The 19,663-nt window shown below is 54.1% G+C and overlaps 2 protein-coding genes across 2 annotated transcripts; one reads left to right on the forward strand and one right to left on the reverse strand.

Moving 5' to 3' along the window:
• Positions 1-6,231: 6,231 nt before the first annotated feature.
• Positions 6,232-10,946, forward strand: LOC116781318 (olfactory receptor 14J1-like). Its single transcript, XM_032677015.1, has 2 exons — positions 6,232-6,241; positions 9,964-10,946. Exon 2 carries the CDS (start codon positions 9,987-9,989, stop codon positions 10,944-10,946), a length of 960 nt encoding a protein of 319 aa, XP_032532906.1. The 5' UTR covers positions 6,232-6,241; positions 9,964-9,986.
• Positions 10,947-18,405: 7,459 nt separating this feature from the next.
• On the reverse strand, positions 18,406-19,407 carry LOC116781319 (olfactory receptor 14J1-like). Its single transcript, XM_032677016.1, has one exon. It carries the CDS (start codon positions 19,405-19,407, stop codon positions 18,406-18,408), a length of 1,002 nt encoding a protein of 333 aa, XP_032532907.1.
• Positions 19,408-19,663: the final 256 nt, after the last annotated feature.

Here is a 19,663-nt window from a genome sequence, read left to right on the forward strand (position 1 = left end):
TGGAAGCTGTGGGATGTGCCAGCTTTAGGAGATGCCTCCAGGAAGGCAAGCTGAACATTCCTACAGCCAGAGAATTCTTCCTTCAAATCCTGGGAAGGTTTCTCCTGTGGTGAGAGCTCAGTCACCTCCCAGCCCAGGCTGCCTCTCATCTCTCTGCCTTCTCTCCTGTGCCCTGGGTGCTGCACGCAGTGCCCTCAGCCCTGCTGGGCTGTGCAGAGGAGCTGCTCACCAGCAGAGCTGTCTCTTTGAAGCTCTTCTTGCTTGCCAGGAGCTCCCTGTGTGCCAGGAGCCCAGCTCAGCAGCATAGCAACAGCCCCAGGCATTTCATGACCCTCAGGGGGTTTGATGTTGTTTACATGAGACTCAGTCCCTGAGAGTAAGTTCAAACAACTTTTCAAGAAGTCAAAGTGAGATTGAAACACTGAAGTTTCTTGTAGTGCTAATGAGTCTCACTGAGGGACACAACTGAGAACGTGTCCCCAGGTTCCAGTTAGAGCAGAAAACTGCAGACAGTGATGCCAAGGATGGACAAGCAAGGGAAAGGTGGCTCTGATGCTGAAGAAACCTTGACTTGTTTCCTTAATCCAAAGGGCCAATCCCTGACCCCCAGCCCCTGGGAAGGCAGATCCTGTCCCTGCCTCATTCCTCAGGGCTCTTCCTGGGGCACTGGGATGTGGGATGTGCAATGCCAAGGGCAGGACCATGGGGTGGCACCTGCCAGGCTGCTGAGCAGGGACAAGGAGGCCAGGAGGCCCCAGGGCTGCAAGGGGCACTCTCCTCCTCCTGGCCTCAGGGGCACAGACAGCAGCCATGGCCAAAGGCCTGCAGAAGGTGGCTGTGTCAGGGCCTTTCAGCTTCTCCCCATCCTTCTCTCATCTCCAGCCCAGGCTGTCCTACGGTGTCCATGCCCTGCCCCTTTCCCTGCAGGCTGTCGTCATCCCCCCGGCTGCCCCACCTGGCTGGCACCTTCCTGCACTGACATCTCTGCGTCCTCCCTGGCTCTTCCTGCACACACAAAGCCTTGGGCTCATCCAGACTCCTTCTGGGTGATGTGTTGCAGCACACCATTGCACTCATAGTGGAACTCCTTTCTCTTTGTTTCCAATCTGGACCTCTCCAGCTGAACTTGGCAGTATTTCTTTCTCATGCTGTTTCCTGCTATGACAAAAGGATCCACCGTCTCCGAAACCCCCCTTCAAGCCCTCTCTGGCTACTCCTGCACTGTCCTCAGTCTCCACACCATGGCAACCAGAACTCCTTAGTCCCTACAGAGTGTTCATGGTCTTGAGGCCTCCAAATCTTTTCTTGGGAGATCTCTGGGTACTCTCCAAGTTGTTTGCAGATGAACACATGGTGCTCATAGTCTGAGGAAATCATAGGGATATGTTTTACCAAGGCCTGTATTGGCAGAACACAGGGCAATGGCTTTGAACTGAAAGAGAAGAGTTTTATATTTGTAATAGGGAGAAATATTTAACAATGAGGGTGACAAAAACTGGATGAGGTTTCTAAAGAAGTGGATGTCCCATCCCTGCATTCGTCCAAGGTTAGGGAGAGTGAGTAACCTCAATCAGTAAAAGATGTCACTGCCCACATCCAGGGACTTGGACCAGATGACCTTTTAGCTCCCTTCCAAGCCAAATCATTCTGGGATTCTTTTAGTCCCAAACCCCTTCTCCAAAGAATTTCCAAGTTGAGGACATGAATTGCCATGTTTTTGGAGAAACCCTTCTAAGCCCAAAAGGTAAAAAAATAATTCAAAGACACTTCCAAAATATCTGTGTGAAGGCTTCACCAAGTGGGTCAATGGCAGAGCCTCTCAGGATGACCTCACAAATGTGGGTGGGATTTTCATGCTTGGGGTCTGAGACTGATGATGGGCAAAAAGAAAGCACATTTGGGGACTGAGGAAGACTTGTCATGGGATGTCTAGGAAAGAAAGAAAGGAAGGGGAAGGGTGGGATCACGGCGGTTTCTGGAGGAACAAGCATGAGAAAAGAGAGAGAAAAGAGGATGAAAAAGCTGGTCATGGTAAACAGGAGGCTGGTCAAGACACGTCCCTGGCTGTGCCCTGCAAGTGATCCCCACAGCCTGTCCCGTTTTATTAAGAACTCCATTGCCAAGAAGTTGCTGTGGGGAGGGACCTCTCTGCTCCTGGCACAGATTGTGGCCCAAGTTCCAGCCACTGCAGCAGGAACTACAAATAGTCAGGTCTTGTGTTCTTTGGGGGGTCAGACTCTGCCCAGACTGGGGTGTGTGTGTGTTGGAAGCACAAAAGAGTGAAGCAAATGCAAAGCTAAACACCCAATGTAGCCTGACTTTGTCCCTAAGTGGGGGATGAGAATTGGACCCAACATGTGCAGGGACAGAGGGAGGGGTTTGTCCCCCTGGCCCTGCCCAGAAGGGACACCTTTCAGGAGGGGTTGTGGCCTTGGCTGTGCTGAGGGTTGAACTGGGCAATGCAGCTTGGGATTGCAGGGGCACTGTCAGGGCTCTGCAGAGCTCCTGGCAGTTCATGCATTTGTCCCCAGCAATGGCAGAGAACTGCAGGGGTTGCAGTCAATCCCTTGTGCTCTTTGGGACCCCGACTGGCTCTGCTGAATGTCAGCAGGCCTGGAGTTCCCAGACTGTTCCTGCATCCAGGCTCGGGCCTGCAGTGACGTTTGTGCAGCATTCAATTGGCGCAGTGGCAGGATGACCATGGATCCATTCCTGCAGAAACACAATGGGGCTCCATCCCAGGCAGGCATAAAATGGGCCCCCAAATGTTGGAAGGATAAGAAGCAGGGAGTTTTGGCACTGTAGAATTGCATGGAACCAAAGGAACCCTGGGACGTGGCGGAACCTCATGGAATAAAGGGGACATTGTGACCCTGCAGCACCTCATGGAACCAAAGGGAGTCTGGGACGTGGCAGGGCCTGATGGAAACAAAGGAACCTCCTGGGAACAAAGGGACCCCAGGACACTGCCAAAACTCAGGGAACCAAAGGAATGCTGGGACACTGTGGAATCTCCTGGAATCAAGGGGCTGTTGTCACACTCTGGAGCATCAAGGAATCAAGGGGCCACTGTTACACTTCAGAGCCTCAAGGAACCAAAGAAATCCTGGGACAGCGCATTACCTCAGGGTGTCAGGGGGCAATGGTGACACTGCATTACCTCATGGAACCAAAGGAACCCAGGGACACTCTGCAGTCTCACTGAACTGAGGGGCCATTGTGACACTGAGGTGCCTCATGGAACCAAGGTGACCCTGGGACACTGTGGAACCTCATGGAATCAAGGGGCCATTGTGACAATCTAGGGCCTCATGGGACCTGGGGAATCCTGGGACACTGTGGAACCTCATGGAATGATTGGGTATTTGTGACTCTGCAAAACCTCATATAATTTTAACTTTGTTTAAAGACAAACACCAGGGCAGGAACTCCAATAAAATTAACTCCTTCACTTTTTATTTCCCATCAGGATAGAGGTACAGAATGAGAGGAGGCGTAAGTTGAAAAATAAGTTTAATGAGAAGGAAATAGCAGCAACCATAAAGATACAAAAGGAAGGGCTTACCCACAAAGAGGGGAATTCCCTGCTAACCTGGCCCCCCTGGAATAAAGAGGAAACATGATGGAGGGTCCTCCCCTGCAGTCACCACCCTCCACCCAACAAAACAAAAGAAACACCGAGAAACAGAGGCAAAAGCAAAAAGCTGGGCAAACTGTGCTGTTCGCAGGGAGTTCCCCAATGAACTGCCCACTGTGTGTCAGCCGGTCGGGCTGAGGCCTTGAGTGCAGCAGGGCTGTTGGTGCAGAGCCTCTTTGCTCCCTGCCCATGCTGCCTCCAGCACTGGGGTTGCCCCGCTGGGCTGGGCTGGGCTGGGGAGCGGGGGCGGCGCTGCCGTTGTGGTCCAAGGGTGGGCGAGCGGCGGGGGCAGCGCTGCGGGGGCGGGGTCACTGCACAGGGTCCGTGTCACTGCACAGGGTCCGGGGGGTTTGTGTCACTGCACAGGGTCTGGGGTCACTGCACAGGGTCTGGGGATCGGTGTCACTGCACAGGGTCTGGTGTCACTGCACAGGGTCTGGTGTCACTGCACAGGTCCGGTGTCACTGCACAGGGTCTGGTGTCACTGCACAGGGTCCGTGTCACTGCACAGGGTCTGGGGTCACTGCACAGGGTCTGGGGATCGGTGTCACTGCACAGGGTCTGGTGTCACTGCACAGGGTCTGGTGTCACTGTACAGGGTCCGTGTCACTGCACAGGGTCTGGTGTCACTGCACAGGTCCGGTGTCACTGCACAGGGTCTGGTGTCACTGCACAGGGTCCGTGTCACTGCACAGGGTCTGGGGGGTTTGTGTCACTGCACAGGGTCCGTGTCACTGCACAGGGTCTGGTGTCACTGCACAGGGTCTGGTGTCACTGCACAGGGTCCGTGTCACTGCACAGGGTCTGGTGTCACTGCACAGGGTCTGGGGTCACTGCACAGGGTCCGTGTCACTGCACAGGGTCCGTGTCACTGCACAGGGTCTGGTGTCACTGCACAGGTCCGGTGTCACTGCACAGGGTCTGGTGTCACTGCACAGGGTCTGGTGTCACTGCAGCAGGGTCCAGTGTCACTGCACAGGGTCTGGTGTCACTGCAGCAGGGTCTGGGGTCACTGCACAGGGTCTGGGGTCACTGCACAGGGTCTGGTGTCACTGTACAGGGTCTGGTGTCACTGCACAGGGTCTGGTGTCACTGCAGTAGGGTCCAGGCCAGTGTCCCTCCAGCAGAGTCCCTGTGGCTCTTGTGGTGTCTGGGCAGCGGCAGCGATCCCGGGTCACTCCTGGGCTCAGGGTCACTCTGGGGCTCTCCCCGACCGTGGTGCTGAGCGAGCTCAGCACTCGGGGTGGCAGCAGCAGGGCCCCGGGGCAGGATGGCACCGTGGGGACTCTCCAGGCACCAGCCCTGGGATCCAGGGAAGAGAAAAAGAGTTCCATTTTCAACCAGAACTCTTTTCTTCTTCTTCTCCTCCCTGCCTGGTCCTGGCAGGAAAGGGGGGAAAATTCGTCCTTAAAGAGACAATGCCTCCAAAACAGTGTTGGAAAAGGGAGTAAAGTTCAAAACCTCCTGTAACCATGACATTATCCATTCCTGTATTCTATTCCTTTTTTCATCATGCTCAAATTACAATTTTCAACTATATACATATGTACACACACACACACATTTCCACATACATATATAAGCATATATATAACTACATATACGTAATTACACAAACAAAGACGTTGTTTCAGTGGTCACTGACCATCCCTTTAAAAAATGCTTATTGAATTAGTTCAGTCCACGGTGTGCACAGTGTACAGTGGCAATGTCATTCACCAATATATATATATATGTACAGTGCAGTATTACCGACGGTTCTGACCTGAAATCCAATCCCCCTGAGGTACATATTGTGTTTCCCCATCTTTCTGCATCACCTATCAAGTACAACCAGGTCCCACGGCTGGGTTTGCCTTTGCTTGGGCAGGGCTAATCCAAACCATCTTTCCCAGCACTCTTCTGAAATGCACGACAGGAACTTTGTCTCCATCGACAACACACAGGGGTTCTGACTGGGGGGGACCAACTCAGGTGGTGGAGCCTCGGTGCTGACTGGCCAGGTGGCCTTTGCTAAATGCAGATCCCAGTGTCTGAAGGTCCCCCCAGCCCTTGCTTTCACTGTGGGTTTGAACAGTCCATTTTGCTGCTCAGGTTTCCCAGAGGCTGGGGCGTGAAGGGGAATAGGATACACCCACTCCATCCTGAGCTCTCTGGCCCAGCTGTCTAGGAGGCTGTTCTTGAAATGAGTCCTGCTCTCCAACTCAGCTCTTTCTGGGCTGTCATGTCGCCCCAGGGCTTGCTTTTCCAGGCCCAGGATGGTGCTCTGGGCAGTGCCCTGGGGCACAGGGTGTGTCTCCAGCCAGCCAGTGGTTGTGTCCACCACTGTCAGCACAGAGCCCTGGCCTTGGTGGGTTTGGGGAGTGTGCTGGGATCCATCTGCCAGGCCTGCCCAGATTTCCATTGCAACCATTGTCCCCCACCCCAGAGAGGTGTCACTTGCTCGGCCTGTTTGAGTGCAGCACATGTTTCACAGGGGAACTCCCCTGTTGCAAGAAGAGAGAAAGTTCTCACAGACATGTCTGAGGCCCCTCTTGGGACACAGGGAGACCATAAATGGACAGGAGGGGAGCAGAGCCTGGGAGTTAAGGGCATGCAAAAGGTGTTGTTATAAAGGCACCAGGGCACAGGTCTGTGAGATACTTTTCACCTGCAGCCTGATTTTTAGCAGTGTATTTAGAATTTGCAGCTCCAAAATAAACTTTTCCTCAATACCTCAACCAAGGTACCTGCATGCTTCTCAATTTATACAGGAACCAAGAGGCCACTGTGACAATGCAGGGTCTTAAGGAAGCCAAGGGAATCTGGGGAAGTGTGGAACCTCCTGGAACAAAGGGGCCCTTTTGACATTGTGCAACCTCCTGGCACCAAAGGATCCCTGGGACTTGGTGGAGCCTCATGAAACCAAGGGGCCATTGAGGCACTGAGGGGCCTCATGGAACTAGTGGGACCTTTGACCCTGCGGAACCTCAGGGAATAGAGGGGCTGTTTTGACACTGCTGGGCCTCCTGGAAGTAAAGGAACTTTGGGACACTGCAAAACCTCCTGGAACAAAGGATCCATTGGGACACTGTGGAGACTCATGGAATCAAGGGGCCATTTGGACATGGCAGGACCTCATGGAACCAAAGAATCCCAAAGAGATTTCAGAACCTCACTGAATCAAGGAGGCCATTGTGACACTGCAGGGCCTCATGGAGCCAAAGGAATCCTGGGACACTGAGGAACCTCATGGGACCAACAGGCCATTGTGACACTGTGGGGCCTCATAGGAGCAAAGGAAACCTGGAAAACAGTGGAACCTCCTGGAACAAGGGGTCCCTTGGGACATTATCAAGCTCTTAGACCCAAAAGAATCTTGGGAGCTTCGGGGAATCAAGGGGTCATTTTGGCACTGTGGAACATCAGGGAATCAAGGGGCCACTGTGACATTGCCAAGCTCTTGGAACCAAAGGAATCTTGGGACACTGAGGAACCTCATGGAACCAACAGGCCATTGTGACATGGCAGGGCCTCATGGAACCAAAAAACCCTGAAGCATTGTGAAATCTTATGGAATCAAAGGGCCATTGTGACACTGCAGAACCTCATGGAACGAAAGGAACCCTTGGAAACTGTGCAGCTTCGTGGAATCCAGGATCCTTTCTCTGAATGGGGATGGCTTTCCTATATGGGACCAGGGGTGTCCCTGAACCCACCTGTGCCTGTGTGGGAGAGCCTTGCAATCTCAGGTACCACTCCAGGCCTGTGTTTGCAGTTCAACAGAGTCACTGCTCTGGCTTTGATTAGGTCATGTGGGGATGTCCATGACACCCCTGTCTTTAGAGTCAAGGAGCTCTGATCAACCTGCCCATGGGAAACACAGAGAGGAACTTGGCTTTGCCCAGGCCACAGGACTCCATTTCATCAGATGGATGCCTGCAGAGGCTGCCCAGAACATAAGAGGGGCGATTTCTACTGCCCTAAGTGTGGGCACCTGATCTCATCTCCATTGGCCAAAGAGATTCCCCAACAGCCTCAGAGAACCTGCCCCCAGGTGCTGCCCTGTCTCTCAGCATTGCTCCACTGGAGCTTGCAGGGAGCTCTAGGTATCCTGGAGCACCCCTGGCCCCTCAGGTGTCACCAGGTCTTTGCATGTGAACAGCTCAGCCCTGGCCTCCATCTCCAGCCCTTCCCATGGGAGCTGAGACAGGAGCTCCCCTGCAGGGGTCTGTTGTGTGCAACCCTGAAGTGAGGGCAGAGCAATCCCCCCTCCTGTGGGGTTGTGCTCTGTGTGTGGGGAAGCTGAGGACTAGAGCCATGGACTGGGGCTGGATCCCTTCCCTCAGCAGGAACTGAGCTCATTGCCCACCCCTGGCTGGGTGTCCTGTCTAAGGATGGACAATGACCAGGGGATTCTTGGACCTCCCTGTTGTTCTAATGGGAGGATTGACAGGGCAGGAGAGAAGTGTCTCTCAGCTGAGGGAGGGAACATCATTGTTTCCTTCCTCCTGTTCCACAGCACAGTTCCCTGGAGCCCCAGGGACACCTGGAAGGACCCCAAGGGGGCAGAGGAAGGGCTGCCTGGGGCTGTTGCTGTGCTGCTGAGCTGGGCCGGGCTCCTGGCCCACAGGGAGCTCCTGGCAAGCAAGAAGAGCTTCAAAGAGACAGCTCTGCTGGTGAGCAGCTTCTCTGCACAGCCCAGCAGGGCTGAGGACACTGCCTGCAGGCACCGAGGGGAGGGGAGTGAGGCAGGAAAAGGTTCAAGGGAATCAGGATTGTAAAGACATTGAGCTGAACCTTCAGTGGGGGAGAGATTTTCACAGCCTCTCCATGGTAAGTCTGTGCAGGAGGACAGTGTTGCTTGTGTGCCTGGAGGAATCTCCCAAAGCTGGCACATCCCACAATCTGGAGGGTCTTTTAGGAGGACTCCCACAGTTTCTCTGTTGCAGAGGAGCAGGAGGAGCTCCAGGGCAGGGCTTCCCTGTGGCACCATCAGAGGGACAGGGCAGGACGGCTCCTTCCAGGGACAGTTGCAGGGTGTGAAGGGGGGGTGCAGCCAGGGGTGCCTAGGGCTGTCCTGCAGAGCAGGGTCCTGCAGCTCAGGGCTCTGTGTGGCAGGAAAAGAATTCTTTGCCTGCAGGATCAACCCTCAGCCTGCCCAGGGAGATACGGATGGTGCTGTGAGGAGAAACTGTGTGTGGAAGGGGGAAGGCGTGGTGGAGCAGGGTCCTGCTGCTTTGGAGAGTGTTTTACATGATGCATCAGGGCTTCTCACAGCTTCAGTCTATGGCCAGGTAATTTCAGAGGGGACATTTCCTGAGCACGTCAGGGGCAGGGCTTTTGTGTTTGAGTCTCTGCTTTTCTGAATCTGTGCTTGCACATTTGCCTGGCTCAGCTTGGTGGGAATGGAAACTCAGCTGTGCAGGTTAGAGCAGGAGCATCTCTGCTGCCCTGGGCCCATTTGCTGCTGAGCAGGGCCTGAGGGGACTGTCCTGCCCTGGGGCTGCCTGGGAGGGGCTGTGCAGGGCTGGGAAGGGAAAGCCTTTCCTCAGGGCCCGGCTGTCTCTCTCCTTGCCTTGCTCAGGTGCTCCTGCTATTGCTGACAGGCTCTCTGGCAATGGCAGGTTGAGCTGCAGAGTCAGGCCCAGCCCCTGGGGCTCCTCCTGTGCAGGGCTGAGCACAGCAAGGAGGTGTCCCAGCTCTCTGTGTCCCGGGGGGCTCTGGGCTCTGGCAGGCTGGGAATGAGCCGACTCTGCCTGACTTTGGGAAAGGGGGGAGCCCATTTCTCTGCCATGGGTTCCTCTGCTTTCCAGGGGAACACAGGAGTGTAACTTTGAACTGTGTCTCAGAAAGGTGTCAGTGCAGGGCAGCTGGCACAGGACAGAGGGACAGAGCAGCTCCCCTCCCTCTGCACTAGGCCTCAGACAATCCTCCTGCCTCACAGGCCTCTCTGTTCTCCTGCAGTGCAGCAGAATCTCTCCCTCTGCCTTCTGCCATCCCCCTTCCTGCACCCTGGCAGTGCTGTTGCTGACAAGCTGCTGTGCCTTAGGAGCAGATTCTTTGTCAAAGTTCACCCCCCAGGACTGGCCCTGCCCTCCCTGTTCCTGTGCCCTGACTGGGGGGAGCAGGGCTGACTGCCCAGTGTCCTGCAGGCTGAGGTCCTGCTGCTCACAGAGCCCTTGGCCAGCAGCAATCAGGGCTCCAGCAACCACGGAGAAGGAAGGTCACCTGGACATGGTCAAGGGGGAGGTGTTGAGGAGCAGGGATGGACCTGTGAGAAAGGGCTTTGGCTTTTCCCAGAGAAGTCTGCCCTGCACAGTCACTGTCCTTTCCTCCTTGAACAGGTCCCTATGTCCAGAGGCAGCAAATGTCCAACAGCAGCTCCATGGCCCAGTTCCTCCTCCTGGCACTGGCAGACAGGCGGGAGCTGCAGCTCCTGCACTTCTGGCTCTTCCTGGCCATCTCCCTGGCTGCCCTCCTGGCCAACGGCCTCATCCTCAGCGCCGTAGCCTGCGACCACCACCTGCACACCCCCATGGGCTTCTTCCTGCTCAACCTCTCCCTCACAGACCTGGGCTGCATCTGCACCACTGTCCCCAAAGCCATGCACAATTCCCTCCAGAACACCACAACCATCTCCTATGCAGGATGCACTGGCCAAGTGTTTCTGTTTATGTTTTTTATGTCAGCAGAGTTTTATCTCCTCACTGTCATGTGCTACGACCGCTATGTTGCCATCTGCAAACCCCTGCACTACGGGACCCTCCTGGGCAGCAGAGCTTGTGCCCACATGGCAGCAGCTGCCTGGGCCACTGGCTTTCTCAATGCTCTGCTGCACACAGCCAATACGTTTTCCCTGCCCCTGTGCCAGGGCAATGCCCTGGGCCAGTTCTTCTGTGAAATCCCCCCCATCCTCAAGCTCTCCTGCTTACACTCAGGCTACCTCAGGGAAATTGGGCTTGTTGGGGTTACTGCCAGTTTATCACTTGGTTGTTTCGTTTTCATTGTTTTCTCCTATGTGCAGATCTTCAGGGCTGTGCTGAGGATCCCCTCTCAGCAGGGACGGCACAAAGCCTTTTCCACCTGCCTCCCTCACCTGGCTGTGGTCTCCCTGTTCCTCAGCACTGGCACCTTTGCCTACCTGAAGGCCCCCTCCATCTCCTCCCCATCTCTGGACCTTTCTCTGTCAGTTCTGTACTCAGTGGTGCCTCCAGCACTGAACCCCCTCATCTACAGCCTCAGGAATCAGGAGCTCAAGGATGCCCTGAGAAAAATGATGACTGGATGCTTTTCAGGAGCAATAAAGTGCCTGTTTTCTGGTGTGTAGCACTGAGGACTCCTTAATGGTCCAGCCTTCCTGCTCAGGTTTTTTGTGGAGGTCATCAGGTTATTCATGCAAAAATTTTCTCTGCAATTAAATATTATTATGCATCTGCCTTCTAATTTAGTGTCTACCCCTTTCAATTTGAGTCAGAGAGTTATAAATGTTGTATTGTGCTCTCTGAGTATTGAAACAAAATAAAGGACCCTACAGTGCCTTCTTTGTCCAAGACCCTTCTCAGATGTTCCTAAAGGACAGCACACTGCAGGACAGGGTGTATTTGCAAACGGGAAGGGGACAATAATCCCAGCCCAGCAGCACTGCCAGGGAGCAGCAGTGCTTGGTCTTTACAGAGCTGCTCTCTTGCCACTTCCACACTGTCCTCCTGAGCCCCTTTCTCGGTGAGAGGCCTGAGTGTTCTCTGAGCACAGTCCTGGGGGCTGGAAGCCCTTGGAGCACAGGCAGGGACAGACCCTGGGAACTTGTGAAGCAGAGCTGGGCTCCCTTCCAGCATCTCCAGGATGCTGTGGGATCTTCTGAGGCCACTGCATGGACTGGGTCACTTCTTCTGTCACCTTGCTCCAGGGCTGCAACTCTCCTGCAGTGTCACCAGGACACTCCTGCTCTCTGCTTTCCAGGTTCCATTCTCAGATCCACTCTTCCCCTCCTGTTCCCAGGGACATCCTGGGAGTGCTTCAGAGCTGCCATCCTGGGGCAGCTCCTGCCCAGCGTGGGCAGGCACAAGGTCTCTCCAGCTGCTCCTCTCCCCTCCCCAGTGCCACTGTTTTCTGCAGCCTCCTCCTCCTTGCCCAGCACAGCCCTCCTGGCACAGTTGGACACAGCCCTTGTTCTACCCCCTCCTCAGGCACCTGCCCAACCCCCTCAGCTCCAGCCTGAGGGCCACAAACCTTCAGGGCAGGGAGGCACCAGGGAAAATGCTGAGGAAACCTTTCAACTGCACTCAAATCCAATTGGAGGGGTTGGCCTCGAGGAATAAATCCCTTCTCATTCTCCAGAGCCACCAGGACAACCTGTGTTGTGTCCTGGGCACTCCTCTGGAAGTGTGGGCTATGGAAAAGGTTTTGGTGTCAGGGCTATTGAGAAGGCTGGGCAGTGTCACTGGGAGACCTCTCCCAAACCCTTGGAAAGGCCAGAGCCATCCCAGAGCTTCCTGGGGCCTTGGCAAAGGCAGACATGGAAGCAGTCTGCAAACAGGGCAGCAAGGAGGGTTGGCAGAGTTCCAGACTGCTCAGGCTCAGCAGGGAAGGGGATAGGGCAAGTCCTCCTGCAGCCATTGCCAGGCATGGGAAGGACAAGGCAGGGATTGCAGAACCCCTGTGGGAGGGAATAGAAGGGGATGTTGTGTGCCCAGACTTTATCAAGGCCCTTGACACGGTCTCCTGTGGCCTCTTAGAGCCAGATTGGTGAGAGCTTGACTGAAGAAGAGGAGGGTGTGGTGGGTGGGAAGTTGGCTGAATGAAGAGTGTCAAATAAAATCCACAGTACAAATTCCTCTTGGCAGCAACTTCCTGGTGAAATCCCTCAGTGACCAGCCCTTGAACACCACTGTAGAACATCTTTATTATCTCTCTGTACAATGGGAAAAAATGTATTTTCAAGTCCTTTGTGAATGATGTGGAATTTCAGGGAGCCCTTGAGCAACCTGTCCTGGTTTAAAGACACATATTGGGGCAGGAACTCCAATAAGATTAACTCACTCCCCTTTTATTCCCCACCAGTACAAGGAGACAAAATATAAAGATAGCATAAGTGAAAAAATAACAGTTTACTGACAATATAGTAGCAAAAACAGTAATACCAACAGAACAGTTCAAACCAAAAACAGAGAGAGAAATCACTTTGTCTCTCCCTCGTCCTGAACACCCAGGATCAACATGAGCCTCCCTTCCCCTTTTGCATCCAGGGGAAAGAAGAACAAAAATAAAACCAGGGGAAAGAGGGGGCAAAGCAAAATGTGGGAAACTCTCTGTTCTGAGATTAGTTGTGCTGCCCAAGAACACGCTGACTCCAGAGGTGTCCAAGCGGGGCAGAGCCGGCGACTCCGGTCCGTGCGGCGGCGGGGGGGAGGCAGCGGCTCTGCTTGATTCCATGGAGTTCTGGGGAGGCACAGTGGCCCCTTGGTTCCAGGAGGCTCTGAGATGTCTCAGGGTTCCTTTTGTTCCAAAGAGACCCTGCATGTCACAATGGTCCCTTGGTTCCATGAGATTCCACAGTGTCCCTGCATTCCTTTGGTTCCATGAGGCCCTGCAGTGTCACAGGGCCACTTGATTCCATGACGTTACAAAGAATCAGATTGGTGCCTTGATTTAAGGCCAACTGCACATGGGGCTGCCTTGGGGAGGGTGTGGGCACCCAGACAAGGGAGTTGTCACCCCCCTGGACCCAGCCCTGAGGTCACCACATCTGGACTGGTCTGTCTGTCTGTGAGGTTCCCCATTGTGGAGGAATGAGGAAGAACTGGAGAGGGTCTAGAGGAGATCTGACAGGATGGAGCTTTTCTCTGTACTGGAAATAGAATGAGATCTCCACAAAGAGTAGCACATAAGGTTCAGACTGAAGGTGAGGAAAAAGAAATGTCACTCAACAGAGACCCTTGTGGTGCAAGAGGTCACCCAGAGGGAGTCAGGATCAGCCCATGGCTTTGTGTTCCAGGGAACAGCCAGAGCTGGTGCAGAGACATCAGGGAGGGTCTAGAAATGCTGCTGGGAGGGGGTGGGAAAGCAGGAGGGGTGTGTGCAGCCTGCAAGGCCAGAGCAGCAGCAGGGCCAGGGCAGGACAGCCTGCAGGAGAGATGGCCAAGGGCTCTGGCAGGGCTGCAAGGCCCAAAGGCACCCAGGCCTTTGTCCCCTTGCCTCTGGCAGCTGCCTCTGCCACTCAGGCCACCACAACCAACTTGCCTGGCAGGTTCTGCACTTGGGTTCTGCCTCGCCCCTCCCTCAGCAGCCTGGCAGGGGTTGCCCAGTTTTGGGCCTTTGTTGTTCCTCCCCCTCCCATCCCAGTGCCCCCCAAAGAGCCCTGAGCCAGCCGGGAGGGACAGGATCTGCTGGGCCAGGGCCTGGGGCTCAGGCCTTGGCCTTTGTGCTCCACAAAACCAAGGCAGGCTTTGCTCAGCAGTGCAGGGGCCTGCCCAGAGCCTTTGTCTGCCTGCACTCCTGGCCTCCAAGGAGCTGCTCCAAGGAGGCCCTGGGGAGGCTTTGGCAGTGCCTGCCCTCAGTGGGGCCCAGCAATGCTTCAAGGCACTTGCAGTTTGGCTTCTGACTTCTTCAGCAGCTGCTTCAATCTTCTCTCAGTATCTCAGGATGATGGACTCATCTCTAAACACACCGTGGGGCTCATTAAAACACGGAAAAACAATTTCTTTGTCTTCCTTTAATTGTCTTCATGTCTTCAAGACATCAACAACTAATTAGAGTTGTTTTGTAGTTTAGCTGAGGAGGAAGATTTTAAAGTGAACGTCACGAAAAAAATATATTTTTTGGATGAAAGGGAATGATATACACAGAGCCTTGGGATGGAAGACAGTCAGGATGTAAATTATTTGGATGCAAAGATAAGGAGGCAAAAGACTAGTAGCATTTAATTACTGACCTGTTTGACAGTTATCAAGTTATTCAATAGCATTTGCTACTATTTCCACAGTGGCTGAATTATAGATTCACAAGAACAACATTCCGACCACAGTCAATTCACACTCACACTCAGGCAGAGATGTGTGGACACAGCAACAGCTGGGTGTGTAGAGGTCCCTCTGAAAAAAATTATCATTGTTGTCAGGGAAACACTCCCACAAATCCCTTTGTGTTTCCCAACAGACAAGGTTCCATGAGGCCCTGCAGTGTCACAATAGCCCCTTTATTCCCTGAGTTTCCACAGTGTCACAATGACCCATTTATGCCACAAGTTTCTTTGCTTTCCATGTTACCTTCGGTTCATTGAGAACCTGCATTGTCTCAATGGGTCCTTCACTCTGCAAGGTTTGACAGTGTCACAATGGTCCCTTCAGCTCCATAAGGCCCTGCAGGGTCACAATGGTCCTTTGATTCCATGGAATTGAGCAGTGTAATAGTGGTCCCTTCATTCCATGGGTTTGCACAGTGTCACATGGGCCCCTTGATCCATATGCCGTGCAACATCCCAACAGACCCTTGATTCCAGGAGATTCCTAAGGATGACAGCTGGGAGGTCACCATGGAGCCCTGGGACATCCCGTGACCTCCCGGCTCTTTAGGAGCCCTGAGAACTTCAACAGGGGGAAGTGCCGGATTCTGCCCTGGGATGGGGCAACCCCGGATGGAGGGACAGACTGGGAAGGAGAGGCTAGAAAGCAGTGCCAGGAAAGGGCCCTGGGGGTGCTGGTGGGTGGCCAGTTGGCCCTGAGTCAGCAGTGCTCTGGCAGCCAGGAGGGCCAAGCCTGTGCTGGGGGCATCAGGCCCAGCATGGCCGGCCGGGCCAGGGAGGGGATTGTCCCGCTCTGCTCTGCCCTGGGGCGGCCTCACCTGCACCATTGGGGCAGTTTGGGGGGACACAGTGGAAGGGAGAGATTGAGCCATTGGAGAGTGTCCAAAGGAGGGCAAGGAAGATGGGGAAGGGCCTTGGGGGGAAGGCGTGTGAGGACACTGAGGGCACTTGGTGTGTTCAGCTGGAGAAGAGGAGACTGAGGGGAGACCTCAGTGCAGGTCCAACTTCCTGGGGAGGGGCAGAGGAGGGGCAGGCCCTGAGCTCTGCTCTGTGGGGACCAGGGACAGGACTGAGGGAATGGCCTGAAGGTGTGTCAGGGAGGGTTAGGTTGGATCTTAGAAAAACATTCTTCCCCCAGAGGGTGGTTGGGCACTGACCAGGCTCCCCAGGGTAGTGGGCACAGCACCAAGGCTGACAGAGTTAAATAAGCTTTTGGATGATCCTCTCAAGATCATGGTGTGACCCTCGGGGATGGTCCTGTGCAGGGCTAAGGGTTGGACTGGATGTTCCCTGTGGGTCCCTTCCAGCTCAGCATATTCTGTCATTCTGTGTTTGTTTGGGTTTGGTTTGGTTGTGTTTGGTCTTTTTGTCCCCCTTTTGAATTGCCTTTCCTCTGACCCATAAGTGTTTCCTTCATTGTCTTGTGCCTTGCTGGGCACCTTATGGCAAGACAAGTTTATCCAACTCAGTCATCTTGATCACATTGTTTGTACAAGTCACCATTAACTAGACTCGCTGCAACTTGGCATCATCCACAAAGGAGTGGAAAGTGCATTTCATCCCATCATCCAGAGACATAATAAAGATGTTTCATAGAAATGGTCAAGGGTTGATCCCTGATGGATGTCACAAATTTGCTGCCAAGAGGAATTTGTACCATGATTTTGAGAGTCATCAGTCATTCAACTTCCCACCCACCACATGTTTCATTTGTCCAGTCCAGCTCTCACCAGTCTGGCCTTTCCAAGGGTTTGGGAGAGGTCTCCCAGTGACACTGCCCTGCCTTCTCAATATCCCTGACACCAAAACCTTTTCTGTTATCCCACAGTTCCAGTTTAGTGCTCAGGACACAACACATATTCTCATGGTTCTTCAGGAGAAAATTAGAAGTGATTTCATTAGAGAGGTCAACTGGTGGAGCAGCCCAGTCTGGTCTGGTCCCACAGCAGTGCCCAGCCCAGGGTGCTGCAGAGCTCTGGGAAATCCCCCCACAGCCCCAGCCCCTCTGAAGGGCACAGCAGCTCCTGGGGCACAGAGAGGAGTCTCAGCATCCCCATCAGCTCAGGGGCTGGACACTCAGCATGGCAGGAGGAAATGGAGGTCAGGGAAACTGCAGGAGCCCTGGTGTCACCTGCAGGAGATGCCCAGCACAGCCTGACTGTGCCCCTCAGTGCCAGCCCCTCTGCCCAGCCCAGCCCAGAGTCCTGGTCCAGGGACAGAGCAGCCTGTCCCCAGGGGGGGCTGCAGAAAGAGGTGTCTCTGTGTCAGGGATTCCTCTCTGCAGGCCCAGAAATGCTGCCTTGCTTTTCTGCAGGGACATCCCTTTGCCCAGGTCAGTGTGTCCAGGCTGCCTTGGCCAGTTGCAGATCCCAGCCTGGGATCCCTGCAGGGCCCTGAGCTGGAGGTGCTGCTCTGCACAGGGAGGGGCTGTGGCACCCTGGGCTGACCCTGCACTGGTCATGCTGGTCAGGGTGGGGAGCAGACCCAGCAGGATGGGGATCACTCCTCTCCACCCTCTGCCATAGTCCTAGAAGGCTCAGTAGCCAAGAACAAGCCTGGGCAGGACCATGGGCTGTTTCCAATGGCACAAAGGGCAGGGCAGGGCTCCACTCCATCCAGCCTGTGGGCTGGAGAGTTCTTCAGGACACCCTCCTGGAAAGCCCAGCCCTGGCTCTGGTACAGCCCTCCCTGAGCTGGGGAGGCACAAGGGGAGTTCACTGTGTGTCAGACAAGTCACTGGCCAGAGTCCTTTCTCTGTTCCTGCTGCATCCCCTGGGGCTGCAGAACTCTCCTTTACCAGTTCACAGGCAGATTTAGTACTTGATCTCTGGTAACTCCACCCTGGGCAGGATTCTGCTCCAGGGCTCCATTCCCTGCTGACTGGATGGGACGGGCTGTCCCTGCAGATCCTCTGTGCTCTCCTGCACTTCCTGAGTTCCTACAGACAAGTCCTCACCTGCCATCAGAGCCCTCACAAGCTGCAGAGCCCCAGGCAGGTGACTTGGAGACCATTTGCCACTGGCCACCAGCACAGAACATCTGAACCAACCCTCAGTCCCTCAAGTACCCCAGTGAGTCCCTTCTCTCACTGCAGGGACTGAATGGGGAAACAAGCAAAGCAATGAGACTTTGGAGAGTCTGTTCCTTGGCCTTGTTCTTTACACCAACCTTTCAAAAAGAACAAAGTCTTCAGGAACTGCCCAGGGGGATCCCCTTTCATGATGGAAATGATGTTAAGGAGCCCAGCTCTGTCCCAGCAGTGCCCAGGGCCTGTCCCTGCCCATGGTCACAGGACTGACACAGCAGGGACTGAGCTGCCAGAGCACTCAGGCCTTGGGCAAGGAGCAGAAAGGAGAGGGAGGCAGTGCAAAAAGAGCATCTCTGAAAAGCCCAAGAGCTGCTGCTCCCTGGCAGTGTTCCTGTACCAGGACTCTTTACCCCTTCTCCTCTGCACACAGGCACTGCCCTCCAGCTTCAGGGAAGTTCTTGGAGGGGGAATCTGGAAAAAAGAATTCAAATCCTTTATTCTACACAGTGACTGTGTTTCCTCATGTACAGAATAACAAAGGCAGGATGTTTGAGAAAGAAGTTGTTGCAGGAACTTTTATTTTGTTTAAATGCACACAGAGAATGATTCTTCATTTACACAATTGTGGGTCAAAATAAAGAGGTTGAGAATGAATTAGGTGTGAGATGAAGAATAAATTTGTGTTAACAACATAAAAAGCATAAAAAATGCAGGAAACCACTACTACTCTCAAAAGATTTAGAAGGCAGGCTGGACCAGTAAAGGGTTACACAATGAGTGTTCTGCAGAAGAAGAGAGGAAGGTTGTTGCTCCTGAAAAGCATCCAGTCATCATTTTCCTTATGGCATCCTTGAGCTCCTGGTTCCTCAGGCTGTAGATGAAGGGGTTCAGTGCTGGAGGAACCACCGAGTACAGAACTGATAGTGCCAGATCCAGGGATGGGGAGGAGATGGAGGGGGGCTTCATGTCAGAAAATACGCCAGTGCTGAGTAACAGGGAGAGCACAGCCAGGTGAGGGAGGCACGTGGAAAAGGCTTTGTGCCGTCCCTGCTGAGAGGGGATCCTCAGCACAGCCCTGAAGATCTGCACATAGGAGAAAACAATGAAAATGAAACAACCAAGTGCTAAACAGGCACCAACCCCAATGAACCCAAATTCCCTGCGGTAGCCTGAGTGTGAGCAGGAGAGCTTGAGGATGTGTGGGAGTTCACAGAAGAACTGGCCCAGGGCATTGCCCTGGCACAGGGGTAGGGAAAATGTATTGGCTGTGTGCAGCAGAGCATTGAGAAAGCCAGTGGCCCAGGCAGCTGCTGCCATGTGGGCACAGGTTCTGCTGCCCAGGAGGGTCCCGTAGTGCAGGGGTTTGCAGATGGCAACGTAGCGGTCGTAGCACATGATGGTGAGGAGGAAAAATTCTGTTGACATGAAGAACAAAAAGAAAAAGACCTGTGCAGCACATCCTGTGTAGGAGATGGTTGTGGTGTCCCAGAGGGAATTGTGCATGGCTTTGGGGACAGTGGTGCAGATGCAGCCCAGGTCTGTGAGGGAGAGGTTGAGCAGGAAGAAGCCCATGGGGGTGTGCAGGTGGTGGTCGCAGGCTACGGCGCTGAGGATGAGGCCGTTGGCCAGGAGGGCAGCCAGGGAGATGGCCAGGAAGAGCCAGAAGTGCAGGAGCTGCAGTTCCCTCCTGTCTGCCAATGCCAGGAGGAGGAACTGGGCCATGGAGCTGCTGTTCCACATTTGCTGTTCCTTAGCACAGGGTGTGTTCAGAGAAGGAAAAGACAGGGAACAATTAGGAGATACGCTTCTCAGCAAAGATATTCCATCTTTCACAGTAATCCCCCCAAACCATTTGTATTTCCCTTTTGCTGGCTCAGAGTGGTGTGAGCAGCAAGAATTCTGCCCATGTGCTGCCAAGGGCTCAGCTTTGCTCTGCTGCAGTGGCGACATGGAGTTGGTTTGTGACAGCTCTGATGATCACAAGGGATGTCAGATG

Source organism: Chiroxiphia lanceolata (genome assembly GCF_009829145.1).
Source record: "Chiroxiphia lanceolata isolate bChiLan1 chromosome W unlocalized genomic scaffold, bChiLan1.pri scaffold_40_arrow_ctg1, whole genome shotgun sequence".
In the NCBI taxonomy this organism is placed as follows: domain Eukaryota; kingdom Metazoa; phylum Chordata; class Aves; order Passeriformes; family Pipridae; genus Chiroxiphia; species Chiroxiphia lanceolata.